General features: G+C 37.7%; 1 protein-coding gene across 1 annotated transcript; it reads right to left on the bottom strand.

The window, feature by feature from the left end:
* Positions 1-4,473: 4,473 nt before the first annotated feature.
* On the bottom strand, positions 4,474-17,052 carry TXLNG (taxilin gamma). Its single transcript, XM_010162680.2, has 9 exons — positions 16,746-17,052; positions 15,979-16,070; positions 12,450-12,620; positions 11,512-11,706; positions 10,179-10,298; positions 9,035-9,109; positions 6,702-6,794; positions 6,335-6,430; positions 4,474-5,312 (listed from the first exon to the last, which is right to left on the bottom strand). The coding sequence occupies exons 1-9, from the start codon at positions 17,041-17,043 to the stop codon at positions 4,992-4,994; spliced, it is 1,461 nt and encodes a 486-aa protein (XP_010160982.1). The 5' UTR covers positions 17,044-17,052; the 3' UTR covers positions 4,474-4,991.
* Positions 17,053-23,067: the final 6,015 nt, after the last annotated feature.

The following is a 23,067-nucleotide window of genomic DNA, read 5'->3' as shown; positions in this document are numbered from 1 at the left end:
ATACCAGCAACATATCTGGGACTTGGCAGAACTAATGTTGTTAATTTGACTACCACCAGGACATATATTTGGTGGAAGTGACAGTGAACTACATCAATATAGAATACCTATTACATGGCTGTAGTTAGAACAAGGTTAAAAATTAGAAACTTGAATTTATTTCCTCAGCTTAAGAAAACTCCACAAGATGTAACAGGGAATTTACATTTTCAGATGCTGTAAATGATAACTTTCTCAAAGTAGGACTTGCTTCTTGTTATTGTCTTGAATTAGACACCAGGCCTGCCTTAAGACTCAGCTGTCACAGTCCATAAGGTAGGCACACCCCACATCCCTGTTGAGCAAGAAATAATATTCAGCCTCAAACCCAAAAGACAACAGTTTAAAAGGAAATGAAAATAAAGTCTTTGCAGGCAGTACAATGTTCTTAAATTACGTAAAAGTTCAGCCTAGATGGGTGCCAGTCAGCAAGATCAATAAAAGCTAGCAGAGTCAGATGAGACGGAGTTAGGCTGTTCAAAGAAAATACATTATTCTTTCAGGAAGACATGTCTAAACAAGAAGAAAAATTATACATAATGGGAAAACTTAAATATAGGGAAAAAAATATTCAGAAAGGAGCAATAAAAGTACCTGTGAGGAAGAACTTACTACGGGCCTAAAAGCAAGTATCTTTTTCAAGTACATCAAACACACTTGCCAGTCTGCCAGGGAGATGAAATCCTAGTAACAATGGCCTCAAAAGGGCTCAGAATGCAGCTGGTGAAAGAGGTTCTCCCATCACAGATACTCTTCACAACAAAGGAGTTAATTACAGCCTCAAATGTGTGTGTACATGTGTGCGTGTGCATGTACTTTAACAGGAGAGACTTAGCACCCAATAAAACAACAACAAAGATGTATAAAAGGGCAAAATTCCTCAGCTATTAATTGTAACATATAACCAAATTTATCTCTGACCAGTTTCTGTAAGGAATTTAGGAAGACTGTGGAGATCCATGGAACTACTAAGAGTAGATTTGACTTCTGTATCGGTATGCACCGCAAGAAAGGACAGAAATAGTAGAGATGCTTATGTAGGGGCAGAGGCAGCACCTTTTGTGGAGACACATCTCAGATGTGAAGGAATATTTTGAAGGAGCAAACAAGTACAGCAAGGACAGCGACTGACACCAGGCAATGTAATTGGATTTCCAAAATCCTTTGCACAGCTCCAGAAGAGGCTCAGGGGCCTGCTCACCCACACTGCTCAGCTTTTATAAAATGGGTGTCTTCAAAAAAGTAAATTAATACAATTTTCAGAGAATTACAGTGACATCACAGTACATTGTTGTAAAAAAAAAAATAAATCTGTGTTTTACCTAGAAAAAAAATACATAAAGGAAAACTGAGCTCAAAACCAGTTCTCATGGGTTTAGGCAAGTAGCCAAGTGTTAGGGAATACACCAAAAAAAGGCAAACAAAACACTTAGCATTATTAAGAAACTGGGAGAGGACTGTACATTAACAACAAATGACCTCACATTCATATGACAGACTTGGGAGCACTTGATGAACTGGGGAACCCATTTTTTAACAGAAAGCCCCACATTTTTCACAAGGCACCCAACTGAACTACAGTGGGTAACATTTTGGAGACAGAAGGCAGAAGCAGAATTCGGAGCAGGCAGCCACAGACTCTGCCAGCGCTTGGGCTCCTCATGCTCTGACCCACCCTGTGCCTTACAGCCCCCCCAGCCTGAAGCCCGCTGGGCAAGCACAGTGGGTACTGACTGCCCTTTACTTACCGTACTTGGCCTGCGTGGCTCGCACTGGCCACCGCCAGTGACACGGGAGTCACTGGCACAACCCTGTAACAGCACCACTCTTGGGGCATTTCACTTCACCAATACACTTGAACTCCAACTTCACATCTTTTAATTTTCATTCTTGAGTTTTCAATCAAATACAATGAGTTCAGTAGATCCAGTGAGAAGACATGGATATGTTAAAGAAAAACTCAGAGTCCAATATATTAAGCATACTTATTTACTTAATCTATACAGAATTGAGTAGATAAAATTTCAGATTCACATTAGTGAAAAATCTCTACAAAATGTTTTTGAAAAGCAAAACAAAGACTGCCTGTTCATTTAACATTTTTCCTCATGAAAGCAGACATGGGTTGTAAAAATAAAGCAGTGTGTTTAGCACAAACTAGATTTCTGCATCACTTTTTTTTTTTTCACAGTTATTTCCATCTACAGTCCAAAGAGGTAGATTTTCTGCAACACCTGAGAATTGAACTGTAACGTAACCAGGTGTAATGAAAGGAAGGACAAAACATCAGAGATACAGCCCTAACTTGTGTATGCATACACATATTTGGGTCTTGCATCACATATAATTTAGCTTTTTGCAGCTTAATCTTAATGGTGAAACTGTCAATCAGGCCCCAGAGTTTTGACAATTAGACACACTTATTTCAGGCTACATCAGTTTACAGCCCAGGTTAAACAGTTTATGGGAGTGGGAGAAAGGCATTAATACAAGTTTATTAAAAACCCTACTGGAGCCAATTTGGCTGCAGACTGGCAGTGCAAGAGCCTGCTATATGGCAGATCAGTTTTAGAGTGTTGAGCTTATCCCTTATAGAAATTAGTTTGTTTGTTTTTTTAAAACAACATTCTTTAATCAATGCTTGAAACTGTATTGACTGGTTTCAGGAAGCAAAGTACAGCTCACCTTGGCCAGATAAATGGATATGATATGGGTACGTTAAGGGTAGGAAAGAAAAAGATATCCCCATTTTAAAAGCCTTTCACTTGGGGCGTTCTGCTTCATTTACATATTAAGTCAGTAACAAATATATTTGTATTGCTGTTCTATACATCTGTCATGTCTCTAAAAGCCCTTTAAAATAGTCTTGCAGCGGGGTCCAAAAATTCACTCTTGTTTCCATACAGAACAAGCACTATAGAAAGAACTGTTAAAGATACAAATGTCCAAATAATAACTTGTAAAAATAGAAAACTATGTGTCCTACCTTGCCAAGGGTATGATGCATCAGATACAAAGTTTTTCACTTTTCCTCAGGAAAATTACTTCATGCTTAGTGTTAGCTGAAAACCAGTTCTCGCAACAACTATTTTTTAAACAGTTTGATTCTATAAAGCAAGTAATTTGAAAAGCGAGTCTGAAATACTTCTTTCCAGTATTTTTTATGCCGTACGGCTAGCGTGATGAACCTTTCAAAGCTCTGAGCCTAACCTGACTTGACTGCTCATTGCTATCTTCTTTTCATGCCTGCGTTGTGCTTGGACCACAAACACAAAAACCACACAAATCTAGGAGAAAGATGGCCAGCTTCCCAATTGATCCACCATTTAAAAAATGTCAGTTTTGCACAGTTCCTCCCAGTGGTATGAGCTAAAACACATTTACCAGGCCTTCCATAATCCTACTTTCTTTCAGAGACAGCTAGATTATTTCAATGTACATTACTACAGGAAAAGGATCAGGAGCTCAGTGCAGCCTGAACATTCAAGTAATTTAGCCACTAAACTGTTAAGGGCAATGAGGGTGGGAAGCTCATTGAGAGATGTGCTTGATTCTGAAATCCCCTCCCAAACAAGTGCAAAGAACTTTAAGTACCAGAAAAGGCTACACATGTTCGTATTTCTTAAAACAACAGCAACCAGAACTAGAAAGTAAATACATGGGAACTAAAGTTAAGGGTAGCTTGTAGTTATTTCACACATTGTCTTGCCAAAAAATAAACGTTGGTCCTAGTTTCTCTCAGGAAAGGAAGTCAAAATGTGGGTATCAAATTTTCTAGGAAAAAGACTATATGGTTTAAGGTTAACAAGGGAACTTTGCTTGTAATATGTTAGCGTAAGAATCTGAAGTATCTTTACCAGATAACCTAACTGGGAAGGCACTCTGCCAACTGGTACAGCTGCAAGGTTGAGTGTTCAAGAAATTCCACGCTGTACTTCAAGAGAATCTATGATGTTCAGTTATAACCAGTATACACTTAACTAACACTTAAATACATTGCAGACAAGGCTATTAGAGAAAGCCTTTATGCCAGAGACTTGCGTCTTCCACGCCTACGGCAGTAAAATATCTATTTTCCAGCCCTTCAGATAATCCAGAGACTCATGTAGACAGTAATGGATTTCTCTAGTCAGGAAAACCATGTGATGGACACACTGCAGCTAAGAGGGAAGAACATGACCAACACCTGTGCAATAGGCTACACAACTGCAAAATTCCACTCTGTAACGCTGCTGTACATTTTCTCACACATTCATATTTAACATGTTCACAGGTAGGGCAAATAGTCCAAACTAATCTTTACAACACAACCCTGAGAAGTCCGCAAAAAGTTGTACACCCTGTTTCACCAGCTGCAAATTGATCTATTTCAAATGTGTGTTTTCATACCACAAAGTACATAAAACCCTTTAAACATATCTTTTACTATATTCGGAACCTTTACTTTTTCATTCATACATGTGAAAACATACTAGAGGGGAAAGCTGACATTTTTTACTGGCCATTAGATATCCTTATGTAGATAAATTTACTGGAAAAATGGGTAATCTTTAGTATACTAAGTGGAAAATCAACGAACAAAACCAGAATGCTGTTCTTTAAACCAAAGTGACATGCTGCCACTATGTTCCCCAGAACGATGTTATATCTGTACATGGTCTTCCACGACAGTGATTTGTGTTGTGGGGAGGAAACGCACATGCATCCTTTTATGGAAAAATATTTTCTTTTAAAAAATGAGGCAGATGTGCAACACAGTTGTGGAAAATTTATAGTTTAAGCTATTTAAAGCTGCTATGCAGCTTCCTGTACCACATAAGTCCAGTAGTTCTAAGAAAATACAGATATGGTAGAAAAAGTAAGAAAATTTTCACCACAAAACCAAATAGTTACCACCAACAGAGAAAGTTATACACAAAATATATCTCTCAATACAGTGTTTACACTTCATTTTAGTCTACAGATTCAGTGCCAGGAACAGGACTTGTTGAGACAGTCTTTTCGGAACTGTTTGCCACACATGATTCCACATCCGGTTGGATTCCTGGTTCCGGGTCAGTGGGAGTTCCCAGCTCCTCGTGGGAATTGAGTGTGCAGGACTGCAACACCTGCACAGCTAGATCCACATCCGCTTCTCTGAGAGAAACCTGCTCCTTAAGGACTTCCACCTTCTCATTCAGCTCATTCCTTTCTGTCTGAAGGGCCCTGCATAGCTTCTCCAAACGCTCCAGTTTTATTTGAAAGCCCTTGTATTCTTTATCTCTTACTGTTTTCTGAAGGACAAAAGAAAATAAAAGCTCCGTGATCCAACTGGTTTTTTTCCTAAGTTAATGAAAAGAATCACCCCTATTTAATCTTAATTAATCTAGCTGGTCAAATTCCAGCTGCACTAGAGCAAATCTGCTCAGCATATTTGACCACTACACTTCAGATGGTTTGTCTAAGCTGGAGTGGCAACAGACACCTTTAGAAACAAGCAATGAGAACTATGTAACTACATAATCCTAATTTTAAGTGAGGGCTGAGTATCAGTTAGGATCCTGATAGGAAGTCTCATAAAACAGCCAATTACAACCCAAATAATGGTAACTATAGAGAGGAGAAGGGCATACAAACAGCAAATCTACAATTCTGCAGCAGAATCCAGGTCAGAAGGTACCATACTCATGGCTCTCCTAATGAGCTCCTTAAAAGAACAGAGAAAGATAAGCAGTGCTAGGGAAGAACATATATGACCTAGCGTGGTTTAGCAAGATCATACCTTGAACTAGACATTAGACAGTGTAGGCAGAACTGTATGCCTATGGCCTGTGTGAAAACTGTTTCAGCTCCTCTCTTCCGGGACTACAATTAAGTAATGGCACCTTATGATCTAAGAAGCAGCAGCAATGCAGGAAAGCAGCTGATCCTTTATGCACGGGTTATTTTCTTCATGTCAGTCTTGTACATTTTAAAAAGATTTCTACTGCAGCAGATTGAACTTTGCTCAGCATATTAAAATACAGCAAATTAATTTAGCTTGTGTTATTTCATACATATTATCCCACCAATTAAACAGTAAGCAAGGAAAGATGAGGCTGAATTTTTTTTTATGTAATGAGTTTCAATTTATATAGCAGCTTTTATTCTCCATGTTTGAAGAGAACAGTACCATGTCCACAACATAAAACATAAGGCAGACAATCCAAGAAGAGGCTACTGTGTATTATTTCAAATTCTCTAAAACTGAAAGACTATGAAATTCTTCAGGATACAGACTCTAGTTTAGCCATACTGCTGCTTAAAAGATAATTACCTCTTCAGCCATTTGCAGAAGAGCCTTGTTGTTGTTTTCCCATTTTGTACGCCACACTATGGTTTCCTTTTCCAGTTTCTTAATCTTCTTTGTCATCTACAAAAATAAATAAAAGACTTAATTTTGTGGCTTGCATTGCAACATAAGTAGGTTTACATGATTCAACTTAGCTTTACTTTCCAATTCCAGTTTGAACAAGTTATTTTACAGAAAAGTATTTCTGCACAGAGATCTTATGATCCAAATCAAATGTCAAAATACTCCATGTATTTTCAGAAGGCAAATACTCATCAAACCTAAAATGCATCCCACTAAGAGCATGTATTTTTATATTACTTTTTATGAAACTAAATAATCCTATAACTACCTTTTCCATTTCTTGCCTGAAGGTTGTAAAGAGTTCATTACTTTTTGCCATGGTGGTCTGGAATTCTTCAAACTTATCCATGTAAAGAGAAAGCTGTTGGGAAAAAGACAGGAACATTAATCTCAACAGGTGTATAGAAACACCAAAATATCAAGGCACAAGGGAAAATTGAACTCAAAATAGTAGAACATTAACTTCTTTTTATCTTTTTTTTTACGCTATCCTATGATTTCCATTTGAGGAGCATGCAGAACTTGCCTGAAAACATGCTATTCAAATTATATGAGAAAAGAGAGTTCTATTGTTTATAGAACAGTAATATATTCTAAAGAAAAAAGGATATTATGTTTTATAAAATGTTGGAAGACATCACAGTTCTTCACTATCGCATTTTTCCTTCCCCCACTGGAAAAAAATGTCTGTGGACTTTAATGTACAGGAAATTCAGCACATGGTTAGTAAAATTAAACTTAGAAGAGACCTACCTTTCCACCCTAACCAGCCAAAGCTAACAACCAAGGCTGGGACACAGTAAACATGATTGATTCCAGAAATGAAAATACACATTCACAACCTATGAAACCTACCCAGTGAGCAAAAATCATGGAAAGTGAATACTGACAAGGAATTCATTTAACAGTGAAAAACATTACATTTTAACAAGTGAAGAGCATTAACATTCAATGACAGAAAATTTTCTTGCCTGAACCACAAGGTTAATCATCAAGAAGGAAATGCAAAATATGTTAATTAACAAAGTTTTTCAGGAAAAAAATAGCTTATGTTTCTTAATAAAACAAATACTGTCACTGTTGTAATTTGATGTTCTGAGAATACATGACTATTTAGTAGTAGCTTCTTACTCCACCTGAAGAGTAATCACTTCTCTCAATTCTTACATTGAGGGTTGTAGGACAACACAATTCAGAGCACAGAAGTATTGTATTTTGCTCTAATAGTAGAGGCAATTTCATAATAGGCATTAGCCTACCTTGTCAACAGTAGATCACGACTCTGCCATTATTGTAGTTGAATTTTCTAGCTCATCTTAATTCTACAAAGAATCTGTTGGCCCCAAGAAACCACAAACTATACTCACTGTTACTACTAAACAGCATAAAAAGGCAGTGAGATTTTAAATAAAGGGTTACCAACCTGAAAAAAAATCATAAAAGCCTAAGTGCAGCATAAAACTATTTGAAAGAATCTGGATATTAGTAAGTTCAATTCACTGGACACACCAAGGAGGGGGTGGGGGGCTGCAATTATATTTAACTACACACGTACACACACACACTTCAAATATAACTGTTAGAAAGCCTGGAAAAGAATTAGGTACAGCAAGTGTGAAAAAAAGGCATGAAACCGCTTGCAAGGAGACAATACAAAACCTCACAAAACTGAAGCAATAATGGGTGTATAACAAAAGGGACAGCTACTGCTTCTCAGATGCTATGAAGTTTAACCTACCATTTCCCTTTGCCTTACATGCTGAGCTCACACATGGCCAGTGACTGCAGGTGATACAGAACTGCAGCACAAAAAATGGAGAATCTCTCCACTCTCAGAGAGGATTTTGCTGTAGCGTTTACAGCAAGAAAACAATTTGAAGATAGTAATGTTTTTGTGGATAGGGATACCCAAGTTTGAGGTTACTAAACCTGAGTAACTACAAGGAAGGATAGATATGACATTGCTTGCTCCCAGTCCTCCACAACAAGGTGCGATGGAAACAGAAAGGAACAAACTTTAAAACTTGCATGGGCAGAAATCCCCACCCAACTCTTCATAGTCACAAGAGCCTCTGTCATCCTGAACAGCTAAGAAAAAAAAAAAAGATAAAAATACCTTTGGAAGAGAGAACAATAGTTTCAGAGAAGCAAAGAAATGGTAAAGAAGTAGACACAATGAATACACTAGTTAAGCTTTCATATATTCTACTCTTTATAATATTAATGCTATTAATTTAAAAGGATACTAACTCCTGCAATGCAATGTTTAGCACCTTCCAGTAACAGTACTCTCCAGATCTACTAAATAGCAAGTACAAAATGTCAAGTCATTACAATTTATACTTCACACTTCTCTACGGAAGAGTTACCTACAGAAATTTAAAGACTTAATTAAAAAAAATACCAAGTACTTTTCACAAGTAGTATACTGCATCTGATGAATCAAAATATGTTATTTTTTTCATATGTTATGTTCACTACAATCACAAATATCTTGTGAGGTTTTTTTTTTTATTTTGTGTGTGGTTTTTTTTTCATGTGGTTTGTTCCCCACCCCGAACAACTGTTATTGAAGTGCACTCCATTAAAAAAAAAAAATACCTGCTGCTTCAGCTGAGCTTCCTGTTGCTTCATCTGTTCACATTTGTGTCTGGACTCAGTAGCTTCTTTTAGCAGCTAAAAAAATAAAAAAGGCAATAAGCCACATAAGGAAGAAAGTACTCCTAAGAATGGCTTAAAGAACTTGATCCATGACAAAAAATTAAGAAAGGTTAACATCACTCAAGGGCCATTCAACCATGTTTTCTCACGCAGGTTTTTCATTACTATACTATACTTTCATATATATGATTTAAAGCATGTGCTGGCATGCAGAAATTATTTTTATTGAGATACTTTTCTAATTGGTAGCGTGAGTCAGTGTTTCTATTTCTGTAGCAAGCCTGAACTGCTAAATTTATATGAGTAGTTCATTAATGAACTGTATGCAATTTCTATGTTTTGTACCTCTCTAGTTTGTTTTCCACTTCCATTTCTCCAGTCACTAATACTACCTTTACAGACTAGGTCAATCTTGCTTCAACTTGACAACATTTTGTAGATTCATCTTTGAAGAGATTTTCATCAGTTTATGATTCCAAAATTATGTTTTAGTAATACAGAACAATCCAACACAGGATTACCATTTTAAGATTATACAGGAAAAGCAAGGCTTTTGCCTGGAAGTTACAGATACATGAGGAGGATTAAAAAAAGCAATATTCACCTAAGTATTATTTTTCAATTGGAAACTACCTTCTTGGAAGACTGCAAGTAAATGGCTGATTATCAGCATACAAATAAAACATCAGGCTTAGTTCTGTGGACAGACAATCCAGAACAGCATATGCTTTATTCTGCATTTGTTATTTCTTATACCATAAAACCAGAAGTTACAACTACAGGACAGCAAGAAAATACCTGTGGTGTTTCAACTCAAGACATTTCCTAGTCTAAGAAAAACCTAAATGATATCCAGCACATTTGCTGAGAAAATGCAAACAGTGACATTACTTGCCTGTGAACATGGACATTAATACTGCAGGCATCGCACACATACGCAAAACTTCATTCTCAGTCTTGATGTTCAAATCTATCCTAACATTCAAAAGGCAGTTCCCTCAATTTGTTGTGTTTACTTTAAATAATGAAAAATATGGTTTGGTGGGTTTTGTTATTTCTCTTCATCTACATAGAATTCACTTACAAACTCCCTTTCTCTCTGATGTTTTTCCTCGGCTTCTTTAATAAGTTGGGTAGTTTGCTGAAGTTTGGCATCCACAAGTTGCTGCTGCAGTTCTTTATGTTTGAACACTTTATCAATATGCTAAAGGAAGAAAAAAATCACATTAATCAAATATAAACAGTGCACTGGTCAGTTAAGGTAAGTGTATGTGTGTGAGGAGATGCATATTGTTTAGAAGTTTCATGCAAAAGAAACTGGCAAAAAACTTTTACATGCCTTTTTCCTCCCATTATCACCATACATTATAGTTACACACTTCTTGTCTTTCACAGAAGCCATGTTTGCAACAATAGTTTATTTGGCTGATGAAATTCCACATATCATTGAAATTTGCAGTCTTACTTCCATCCGTAAAGTAGCACAAGGCAGCTTCCTACCTTTTCTCTTCCCCAAATTATCTCATGGTAGATACAAATATTCCACAAGAGCAAAAGGTGGGGAACTGGAGTCTGCAGGACAGCTTTCTAACTGACTCAGATTTGAGAGGGGGGAGGGGGGGGAAGAGACAAAATATATTCCAAGCCTCCTATGCCAACCAAGAGCTAACTAATCTTAGCTGTAGAACTCCTTGAAGCTTAGTCATCTCTTTGACGAGAATTGGCTGTTTTCCATTTCTGTAGCTTAAACTGGCTAGCTCACATACTGGTGCCAATTAAAGCTAGCTCTGTTAGTCCTAAAATACAGGCACTTCCATGACACTAGTCCAAATATAATCTTAAAACATGATAGCCTATTTTGATTCTATGCCAATAAGAGCAGCAACACACACAAAGGAGCTTGCCAAAATCCCCCAAACTTAATGAACAAAAACAAGTAAGAGAGTATAACTCTTATATCCTCTCCTATTAGAATGTGAAATTATAATTCAGAAGAACTTCAAATATTACTACATATTTATGTTGGAAATAACCTTTGGAAGCCACTTAGTCCACTCAAGCCAGGGCCAACTTCAAACTCTGATCGAGTTGCTCACAACTTGCCCGAGTTCTGAATGCCTCTAAACACAGAGGTTCCACAATCTGTAGACAACTTATTTCGATTCAACTGCTTTCACTGTGAAAGATTTTTTTCAGTGTATCTTGAATGCATATAGATACACAAATCCAGACAGGAAAGGCAGATAGTGGGCCAAACAGCTACTTAATTTTTCACTGTAGTGAAATAAAAAGAATAATTTAAAATATATATACGGTGGCTGTGAAGTACTAGGGTTTTTTTCCCCCTCCCCTTTAAATTATGTGATCCCTACAGTCAAGGAACTAACAGAATCCCATTAGAAGCATAACGTAAGCACCTCTTCTCGCAATGCATACTGCTCAATGAGCTTCTTCAGTTTTTCCCCCAGCTCAATATTTTCCTGACGGAGCTTGGCATTGTGTATATCGTGCTGTTCCAGTTGAGCCTGAATTTCATTCAGTGTAATCTGGAAGTGTGCAGTTGCTTCTTTCCGTCTTTCTTCTTCTTCACGTGCTTGCTGCATGTTTTCTTCCTTTTATAAGAGAATATTAATGTGTTCAAGCCAAACTATGTACCTTTTCCATATTTTGTTGAGTCAGACACAATGGTAATAATTCACTTCTAGACAGTTTCAATTTCTAGAGTTAATATAAGCCACAATCGTAATACGCTCTCCTGACTACCCATATGAAGTGCACAGAACAAGGAATCCAGAAATTCTAAAACTTTTTGAGAATCTTGTCCTTGCCACTACCAGCATTACTCAGCGGCTGGTATTGCAAGATGCTACATGAATACCTTTGCAAGTGTAAGAATTACCCAGTTGTTAAAAAACAGCACTGATACTACAAATTAAATTTCCTACAGCGATCACAGATAAGAATCTTTTCACTCTCTTCCATTTCACTCTCATCCATTATACTCTGACAGAATTAAGCCTTTTCCGATACTCTGCCATTTCACGCTGCTGTTATTTCACTTGAACTATTTTCTTCCAGCAGTCATCAGCGCTGCTCCCAGAAACAAATACAGCAAGATCACATATTGCAAGTTCTGCAAGATCTATGAACCAGTTTGAGGGGAAAAAAACTACCAAGTTGAACTGTCCCCATATTTTTTACCTTAAAATCAGATACACTTATGCTACATGACACTCATCTTCTGCGGGTAATGGGCAAAGTGGTAAGTAAAAAGCAGCAGTCTTGATTTTAAGCAGTAATTAATAAGTAAGATTTCCACCACCAATGGCACTGTAATTTATGTAAGTAAACTAACCTTCAAAGTCTTGTTATGACGCTGAAGCTCCCGACAGAGAGATTCCAGTTTGCTACGTGCCAAAATGGCCTTGCTATGCTCACTCTGCAAGTGCACTTTCTCCTTCACAACTTGTGCTTGCTTCTTCTGCAGTATCTTCATCTGCTTTTGAACATTCCGGCTCTCCTCCAACTAACATTAGAGTATATTTATTAAATAAATATAAGTGAAACTATCTTTATGCATCTAGATGAGCAGACTGGACAAACTTTTAAACATTTGAGATGAAAGCAAGGAAGTAAAATAATATCATTAAGACCCCCCCCTTAAGTTCATCATCCTACAGAGAATTCTAAATGTGTAAGGACAGAAGATGAAAATACACAAATTCCAACTTAACAAACATTTGCCTTTGAGGAACAGGGACCACAGACCTGTTGACCACAGGCTATCAGCTTGCATTCAGCTACAGGGGTAAGACTAGTCCTGAGAAAGGAGGATGCGTCAGATACAATAAAAAGCCAACTGAGACTGGCTTGTCAACAAGTCACAACTTTTTCCACTCTCCTATCTGTAAGGTACACAGAGCTGTTTATCCCACAGGTCTTGTTTTCACTATTAAAAATAAAAAACCCACTGAATTGTGTACAAAGTTCTTTCTTGTCAGCAGGAGCTCCTACCAAAGGAAGCAGTAATTGATAAAGAGTTTGTAAAATGCTCAGGTATTTCAGAAAGGAACAGATACAACCAGCAGCCCTGACAAATCAGGTAAAATACCATTAAAGCCGCACAGCCCAGGCTTTGATGACTTAAGAGAGCTGTAGTCTCAACTGTTTGAAACAAAATTTTTATTTCATTTCCTTTAGGCTGTTTAGATGGTAGATGACAGCATTAAATTTTGTATACAGTGCTGACTTTAAAATCTACTCTATGAATACTCAGTGAATGGAAGTTTCTTGCATTATCTAGTTGAGAGTAACTTCCATTACACGTGATTTTTGGGCTCCCCAAGAAACCATCTTGTTTAGAGTCCGTTCTTATCGTAAAGGTAAAAATGTTAAGTGCAACACTGCTCCTTATTAGACAGTGCCTCAGCCTTTAGACATCACAGGAAAAGAAAGCCTGCAACAAGGAACATCACCGTGACAGAGAACAATACAATACTGATTTTCTGAAAGAACTCAAAATAATGCTGAAGCACAGAAAAAGAATAAAGTTAAGGACCTCCATGACAACAGTATATTAAGTGTATATTTAATCTAGTTTAGAGAAAAGGAGTGTTAAGGGAATGTTCTGATATCCAAACATAAAAAACCCTTTTCTTGAGTGGCCAGAAGAAACACCTCAAGTGGCTGTGCTGTTTGCATACCTATGAAAACTTCAGGCCTGTAAAAGTATGCCAATGTAAGACATATCACTAAGGATGCAAACCTTCCTGCATCACAAACTGATCTCCTGATAGATTCCAAATTAGGAAAAAAAATTGTGGAAGATCTTTTGCCAGGAGAGAGGCATTCCTACCTTTATTGTACAGTCCTTTTCATGAGACACCACTGAAAAACCTGACAGTGAGCTTTAAAGATGATGAATCTTTAAAAAAAGAAAAAAAGCATTGTAGGTGCACTGTCATAAACAGTTCAAACCTCTGCTGGCATTAAAGCTGACACCTATGCCAGTGGTTCACCACCACTATCATGAAGAAAAGAATGCATCTTAAAAGGAACACAATCAGATCCAACCTAAACTTTCTAAGGGGAACAGAGTACTTCCAAGACTCATTCAGCTAAAATGGAGGTACTGTTACACCTGGACAAGCTCCCACCCAACTTCCCAACAGTTCTGAGCGTAACAGGCAAAGTAACTGGTTTTCTAGAATGGTGACTACCTATGGACTGTGAATGCTGACACAACCTATAGACTATGGATCCTTGCCTGGAAGGGGAAAAAACGTAACGTGAACATGTCTCTCCTGATTGCCAAGCTTCTTGAAGGAAATTACAGTTCATTTGGTCTAGATATTCTCTAATTGTTTTAGAATCCTTCCTTCAACAAGAAAACTATGTGAAGATGGTACAGACTGTTTTCCTTCTGAAGAAGTGAGGAGTTCATGCCAACCTAGCTCCTCATGCACGCCATCATCATTGTCATTGTGATTTGACAGAGGAGCTGTCTGCTTAAATAGAAAAGGCAACACATGCACAAGCAACTGCTCATAAGAACTAACTCATTTACTGCTTTTCCCCCTCGCAATATCAAAGCTCATTTTCAGGTGGGCTCCCCATCCCTGAGTTGTACTATGGAAGTATCATCGTTTCCCATTTAAATTAAAGTGACTTCTTAGAGAAGCTGCTGGTTTTGAAGGAAATTCACTCATGTGAACAAGAGCATGCATGTGAGAGAGACCAAGGAAAACAAAGCAAAAACATAACACATCTCCAAAGGCGGACTCAGGATTGCCTAAAAAGAACTAATCTAAGTCTATTCTTAAGTAATTACTATTATCTCTGAGTAAAAAGAGTACCTGCTAGCTCATCCTCAAAGATCTGGAGACATTTTCAATCTCACAGGGAAAAATAAATTTATTTCAGAAAAGTTATACCATGTTGTACAGCCATTATGTCATTTTCAGAAACATTTTCATATATAATACTCTTGACACCTACAGAAGGCAAATCTTAGGCTTTTTCAAGCTATTAATTATCTCTTTAGTTTTGCATTCATTTTGTATCTACAAATATGGTAAGAAAACATATAGACAAAGTATTTCGAATCCTTCCATTCTTGTCTGTCCCTGTTTCAAGATGAACAAATGAAGCATTTTTATCTCCAAGCACATTCTGAAAAGTCAACTTAGGAGCCTTCTTTCCACCCAGTTTTGCCATCAATTAATTTAGAAAATAAATTATAATTTCTCCTATTGGGGGTGGGAATGCATTTTATGATCGATTAACATTAACAATTTGCCTTTTTGTTACTGAAGAAATGTACTTTTCTATCCATTTTCTGCATGATCAGAAAGCACAAATTAAAATTAAACTTGTTTCTTTCCAACTCCCCCTATCCCCCCAAAATCACTTAACAGGTAAGTAAAACTGAACTTTGATTTTCCAAAACTCTATCACAGTATGTTCTTGCCCTTTATCCTAAAGGGTATAAATTATAAAACGCTAGGCACAAAAGCATTATCAACAGAGAAAACCTAAGAAAATAATTAGTCCCAAAAGAAACTCTTAGCTTTTGAAACTCTTTAGCTTTTCTGTTAATCCTAATGTTATGACTTGCTTCAGCACCAAGTCATCAAAAAGTTATCATAACCTATTTTTTCTTTGGATTTAGGCAGTCATGTAGAAATAAAATAACTACATGCAAGTTTGGCTGAAGCAATACTCATAACAAGCCTGAGTACTGGGTTTTTTTGTTGGTTTTCCTTTCTTTCCTACCAACACTGTGAAACATTCAAAATTGTTAACTGCCCTGTATTAGAAGTTCCTGCATTCCACAGTTAATATTAACACATGAATAACTCCTGCTATCTTTATAAATTACTTACCAGATCAGCATACTTCTTGCACAAAGCTGCCAGCTTTTCTTCTGGAGTAGAAAGTGTATTCAAGGCTTGCATCAATAATAGCACTTCTTTTCCTGTGAATTGGATGAAAGACAACTATACTGAGGAAAAACATACCACAAAAGCAGCCTGTCTTTAGAAGTAAAATATAGAACCATGAGAAATTAGTGTGAGCTAAGTTGTTCTCTGGTTTGATAGCCGCATAATCCGAATGGATGACAAATAGGAAGTCATCACAGTAAGATAATGTGCCATTACACAGCTTGGATAGCAAAAGTTATTTTAACTTTAAAACCACAAAAATGTTTGTTTTATAACAGCACAGATAAAAAGAAAAATCTAAAGAGTGAAACCTAAAAGGTTAAGTTTTGCTAATAAAGGATATTCACACAGGTGTTTTTAATAAGCCTTTGCAATTTAAGTATCAGCAATGCTTTGGTAGCATTGAACACCACAATCCCAAATTTAAAAGTTAATCCAACAACCAGAAAGTTAAAAAGGCTATTAGTGATTACCATACTATTACTATTGAAGTTCCTGTAAAAATAGTGTTACCAGCAGTAGGCTCCTTACATATGCATTAAGAACTGACTTTTCCTAAGCACAAGTACACATTTTCTCAGAATATCCTGCTAAAGATGACAAGTTTTGGCTTAAAAGTAAACTTGAGACAAAGACAGAGAAAATGCATAGCCATTTAATGAGAATATTAAAGCCACTTAAAAATCAAAATGCCAAAGACAACATACCCAAAGTTTTCTCTTTTTGTTTTTCGCTCTCTGGATCTTGTTGGCCATCAGGTGGATCAGTGCGGGCTGCTTCTGTCCCAGGAGTCTCCTCCCGAGACTCTTGAGAGCAGCACATGGACCCGGGGTGCTTTCTGTTCTTTGGGGTATACTCGGCTTCTCCCAGTGCGCCCGTGTTTTCCAGGCCACAGCAGTTGGACTGCACGTGCTGCAACACTGCATCAGACAATTCATTGCACTTGCTGTTCACCAGCTGATCCTTGGTATTCATTCCCATCTCCCGAGATCCAGCTTCTTCCATTGCACCACCAACCAACTTCAGAAGGGAAAGGAAGAAGTGAAAGTCAGCAGTCAAGCAACTGTTTGTAAAATAAAAGATTCTACCTTTCTTTTGCATGGACAAATATGAATAAAATTCCACCATTATTCAAGCTGATACTCACTGTTGCTAAGACAGGTATATAAATAAATACCTGTCTTAACAGGTGTAATATATAAAAAAACCTCTACACAGACTGAGCCTGAAGAGTGATGAAGAAAACAGCACACCAGAGCGCAAAATACTAATTACTCTAGTATGAAACAACTTCAATATATTGTCATTGCAAAAATGTTATACTGCAGAAATTAAAAGTTCATATGGAAATCTGTTCTTAAAGCTCCAAAACTAATTTGCTATCATCTCAGCTGTTAAAATGCACAATCTTAAATTAAAACATTTCTCCCTCATAGTTCTTCAAAAAATATCTCACAAAACAACACTAAGCATACTGAAACTAAAACTCAGCAAGAGTTAACTCGCTTTATGTGCTGTTATTTGAAAATAAAGGTACAGAAATTGAGATAGGAGAACACCATTATTAAAAACAACCGATATTGCATATTAGTTTCAGAAAACTGGAAGATTATCAGTTTTAAAATAACTCAAGAGACATCCTGCAAGAAAGAGGGGGAAAAAAACTAACCTGCTAGGAAGTCTAAAGAAATGCACAGAAAAACATAGTTTCAATAACATACATAGCGTAAGAGTTGAAACTACTTCAATGAGAATGCCAAATACAATTGTCAGCTCATGCCTGGAGAAAATCCATTGTTACAACAAGACTGATAAACTGGAGGAGGAGCACAGCAATTTTTGAAATGTTAAAACTAACATCTATGAAATAATAAAAAAGTTAATATTAACTGGTTTCAGATTCAGAGTCCTACTGCCTATGATTTTTAACAATACATTATTTCTGCTCAATTAAATAGAACTTTTTCAAAAGATTTCTTAAACCCCAAAATGTTTAATCATTTAACCAAAAAGTTAAACATCACCAGTTGTTTTAACACTGTAGTGATATGTTCATACTTAGGAGCAGAACACCTGATGATACCACTCTATAGCTTATTAAACAGCTACCAGGCTCCTCTCAATCACCAGAACAACATTCTCAGTTTCTAGCAACATTTAAGGCTGATGAGAGCTCCAGTGGTGTTTGGTTGGGCATTTCTTTTGGTTTGTGTCTGTTACACTGCCGAGGCTGGGACTCAGGACAGTACTTGGAGGTGATCAGGTATTTTTTTCCTGTCCATTTGCAATCCTACTGTACAATGTGGATACTTGGTTAAGAATATGATAAGCAGAATTGAACTCACTTTACTGCCACAGTAAAGTGATAATTCTCATTGATTTATTTTCAGTGAAAGTAAATTTCCTTAAAAAGTCACAAGGAAGTATAAAAGCAGAGCTTGTTTATATGTAGAGTTATGCTGTTTAAGCACAAATTAATTTCAGATTATCTTATAATTTAATATTAAAAATGTTCTAATTCTTAAAGCCAGGAGTTTGCACTGGGTTTTATATTCTGCACAGATGGGCCATTTTTCTCTTCAAAAGGTATTAGCCAACATCAAAGGAATGCAGCCAACACTAATAATACATTCTGAGATATATTTCAACTCCCAATTTGTTCAGCATGCGTGGAAGAGTTATTTAAAAATCATTAAACAAATATGCATTAATACTGTAAAAAAGATGTAACAGCTTAGTTCTCTATACTTAAAGCAAGTCCCTTGCTTTAGACCTTATCTCAAGGCAGATTCATTTTTGAGAAGATGGTATTCATACAACACCTTTCACGAAAGACAAGCTTTTTAACTGCAAATAATCTGTATAGACATTAAGAACTTTTGGTTTATCAAGGAAGCTTCACTTTGCACTGCTCTTTACAAGTGCAGAAATGGTGCACCTGCTTTATGGACAACTATAAGCACACTGCAGTTTTATCATTCTCCAATCATGTCAGACAACGTACTTGATAAATGTCTGAAAAGATAAGGCAGAAATCGAATTGCTGTAACAAATATTCAATCCCAACATTTAACATTTTACTTTTTAGGGCCGTAAAATGCATATTTTTTCCCCTTAGATTGACTTAAACTGTGGAACTTCCATTGGCATGGGAAGGGCTTACGCCTCCAAGTTCAGGGTCAGCTAAACAAATAGGAGATGCTTCTTAAAAAGGGACAAGAGATGTGAAAACAGCAGAGCTCACTTAACTTTTTTGTAGGTACCAGTGCTTGAAACCACAGCACAGATGTTCTCTAAAAACCATAATTCATACAGAAGCTGAAGATACAGTGTCACATCACAGACAGGATAGGAAAGGTTGGAGGTATCTAAACACAACAAGATACCAGAGTAGAACTGTAGTACCAACACAACAGCTGAAACTTGCTGTTTTACCATCACATAGAATATCAACTTCTGATTCAGATACTTGTGCCTAAGAAGCCTGGCAAAAGGTAGGGAACATCCGCTCCAAACTCAGAGTTTCTGGTTCGGCACAGCATTTCCAGACTTTCTGAAATGCACAAGTAGACTCGAAATTTTCTTTTTGAAAGCAGAGCACAAAACTGCCAGGAACTCCAAGAAGCAGCTGAGAAAGGCTGACTGGCTGCAGCTGTGTTACAGACACACAGAACAGCAGCAGTGCCCCAACCGCTCTCCTGCCATCATTTCATTGCCCTTTTTCACACCCACCCCTGTTGTGCTGGCAACAGCATTTGTGCAACTTGTTCTAACACAGTTTACAGCCAGATCAGTACCTCGGCCCAGTTCACTGCACAGCAACAGGCGCTCCTGCCAACCAGAAGTGCTAGCATGATGGTTGGAAAGAAGCCAAAGCACGAGAGTCACTACAAAAAAAAAAAAAAAAGAAAAAAAAAAGCCAGTCTAATCACAGCCAGAACACTGAACAAAAAATACCTTGTCCTCACCACAGGTACATAGTTAGTGCTGACTACTCAAGTACTGGAACGCCGTCAGCAAGACAATGTCCACGAGAAGCACTGCTTCAAATTTAGACAAACCAGAAGTTTTGACTTGTTTTCATCCAAGAAAATTCCACTCTTTCTGGGGAAAAAAGAACAAGTAACTGGCAGGGGCACACTTGTGATGAGTAAGTTGCAAAACGCTCATCATCACAGTAACCTAAACACCTGTCAGTTAACGTGCATATTCCAAAGCATCTGGAAGTCTCTCAGAGTGAAAACCACTACCTCATCAATTCAGCAGAGCTTTGGGAGAAGTCAAATCAGGTGTCAGTCCAATTCTTTACCGACAGCAATGATTTCTGAACTCTTGAGTACTCTCTACCCTTTGTCAAAAAACCTACAAGGATTTTCTGAACTTCAGACTCATTCTCTAAAATCTAACAGAGAACCTATCAGAACACTGAATTAAAGAAAAATATTTGTGTAAAAGGGTCATCTCGTACATCTCAAATATATTTGAAAATAATAGCAATAGTGAAAAAACTACAGAACTAGTCAGCCACCTTTTGGTTTTCCAGTGAACGTGGAACAAATCCAAGCTCACTGACAAGCAGGCATGCTCCCTCGAAAACTAAAGCTCAGTTGGCAATAGACAGTTCTTGTCATAATATCTAATTTTCTTAACTTAAATGCAATAAAAAATTGGTGACCACAGCTTAGAATACTGTATCTAAAGAAGTGGTTCTAATAGCAGCTAGAACAACCTGATAACAAACAAAAAAATAAGTAAAACTCCTCCCCCCAGTTAAATTCTACCAAGTTGTAGTCAGTAAGTTCTAGCAAAACTGAAAGTAGTGGCAGGACATACTAAAATTCTCATGTATTGAACCTTGATTAGAAAGTGTTTCTTTTTCATTTGAAACAGAGAAGTCTGCTATTCCCTGACAGGAGCCACAAACACTAATAGGTAGATGAATTCTTGATTTAGACTAACAAAAAACTTTCTACATCAGCTGTCACTTTAGATATTAAAAATGTAACTAGAAGCCTGAATAGTCTTCTTACACTCAATTTTCTTCTTAATTACAGAAAGTTTCAGATTTTTTCTGTATCAAGCTTCAAGTTGGAGTAGAGCAATAATAAATATCACAATAAGAATGTTAAGTACTACACCATATTAGTACCACTGAAATCACCCCTCCTTACTGGGACAATGGTCAGAACAACCCCAACTGTTACCTCTATCTTTTCAAATGCGTGCTCATCAGACAAGTGGACTTCTCAGTGTAACATTCCAGCCAGAACAGAGCACTTCCAACAGCACATTGTATAATAGCGCTGATTCAGTACTGACTGCATAAAAACAAAACCATCCCACCAAAGACCTCCTACTGAAATCACCACTACCTTTTCTAGCTGCTACCATGCTCTCTCAGCTTCTAGCCAGCTTCCAACTTCTAACCAGCTTTTGTGATTTTCTTTTTTCAGTGTTTTGTGCATGTGTTGAAACAGTGCTGGGAAGACGAGAGGCACAGAGGGAGGAAAGAGGAACGGCTTGAAACTGCTGAGTGGTTTTAAAAAGTTATCAAACAATTCAGGTTACTGGGTGTTTCCTACAAGGCTGTGCTCACCTTGGATGCAGTGACCTGAACAAGCTCAGACAGAGTTACGAGGTGCAGTTAAAGATTTGAAAGGATAAATTCTTCAAAGTAGAGCTATCTTTCATCTTTGGAGCTTAAAAAAACCCATTCTAACCAGCTTTAATGACAGGTGGCTTATAATCTGATGGACCAGAATGAGAGCCAGCAGTGTGCACAGGTGGCCAAGAAGGCCAATGGCATCCTGGCTTGTGTCAGAAAAAGGGTGGCCAGCAGGACCAGGGAAATGGCTGTGCCCCTGTACTGGGCACTGGTGAGGCCGCACCTTAACTACTGTGTCCAGTTTTATCCCCTCATTACAAGAAGGACATTGAGGTGCTGGAGCGTGTCCAGAGAAGGGCAATGAAGCTGGTGAAGGTGCTGGAGCACAGATCTTATGAGGAGCAGCTGAGGAACTGGGGTTGTTGAGTCTGGAGAAGAGAAGGCTGAGAGGAGACCTTATCCCTCTCTACAACTACCTGAAAGGAGGGTGTAGGGAGGCGGGTGTGAGTCTTCTCTCCCAGGTAACTAGTGACAGAACAAGAGGAAATGGCCTCAAGTTGTGCCAGGGGAGGTACAGATTGGGTGTCAGGAAAAATTTCTTCACTGAAAGGGTTATCAGGCAAGAGAACAGGCTGCTTAGGGAGGTGGTTGAGTCACCATCCCTGGAAGTGTTTAAAAGACAGGTAGATGGGGTGCTCAGAGATATGGTTTAGTAGTGGACAGGTATGGTTGGACGTGATGATCTCAAAGGTCTTTTCCAACCAGGAGATTCTATGATTCCATGAGATTGTTACATACATAGAAAGATTTTCAATGAAAAACAAAAAGAGTATGCTGCACAGATAACGTGCCACCTCACAAGATCACAAAATTATTTATCAAAATTATCAAAATTCTACCATTAAAAAACAACATACTTGCCACCTACCTAGCCGTGAAACCAGTTATTACAAGGCCCTGACATTTCTGAATAACTGTATCCTCTTCCAGCTATTTAAGAGAGTTACAGGCCAAACCACTTGAGGAGGCCTGCAGCAAAATCACTGGTAGCATCACTCCTGCTGACCCTGAAGTTTTTGCTCAGTCTCCTGCTCTGTTCTCTCAACTTGAACTTTGATCAAAAAAGGGGCACACCAGGAAAACTCTACCGTACTTCAAACCTAAAAGATGAGAAAGTACAAGACAGGTACCCTATTTATGAAACTGGCTACGATCACAAGAGCCTAAGCCAACTTTACACCAAACAGCACCGCTTCAGTAACACGCGCTGCACACAAGGACAACACATACACCTAGGCAGAACTTACCTTCCCATGCCAAAATATGTAACAAATTGACTTATTTTTTTGTTCTAGTATCTGCAAAAGTCTGTAACATACAGTGCTACCTAAAATGTACTGTATTTATTATTGGTGCTATGTGTA

The sequence above is a fragment of the Antrostomus carolinensis genome, unplaced genomic scaffold, assembly GCF_000700745.2.
Source record: "Antrostomus carolinensis isolate BGI_N321 unplaced genomic scaffold, ASM70074v2 scaffold16302, whole genome shotgun sequence".
Lineage (NCBI taxonomy): Eukaryota > Metazoa > Chordata > Aves > Caprimulgiformes > Caprimulgidae > Antrostomus > Antrostomus carolinensis.
This window is presented reverse-complemented; position numbering and strand designations above follow the sequence as displayed.

What these genes read in the sequence shown, in the direction of transcription:
- TXLNG (XM_010162680.2), bottom strand. Translation starts at nt 17,043, where the DNA reads ATGGAAGAAGCTGGATCTCGGGAGATGGGAATGAATACCAAGGATCAG. An exon ending in AAGCTCAGCTGAAGCAGCAG is followed by an intron (nt 6,795 to 9,034) that starts GTATTTTTTTTT and finishes TTTTCCCAACAG; the next exon opens with CTTTCTCTTTACATGGATAA. An exon ending in TCAGGCAAGAAATGGAAAAG is followed by an intron (nt 6,431 to 6,701) that starts GTAGTTATAGGA and finishes TTATTTTTGTAG; the next exon opens with ATGACAAAGAAGATTAAGAA.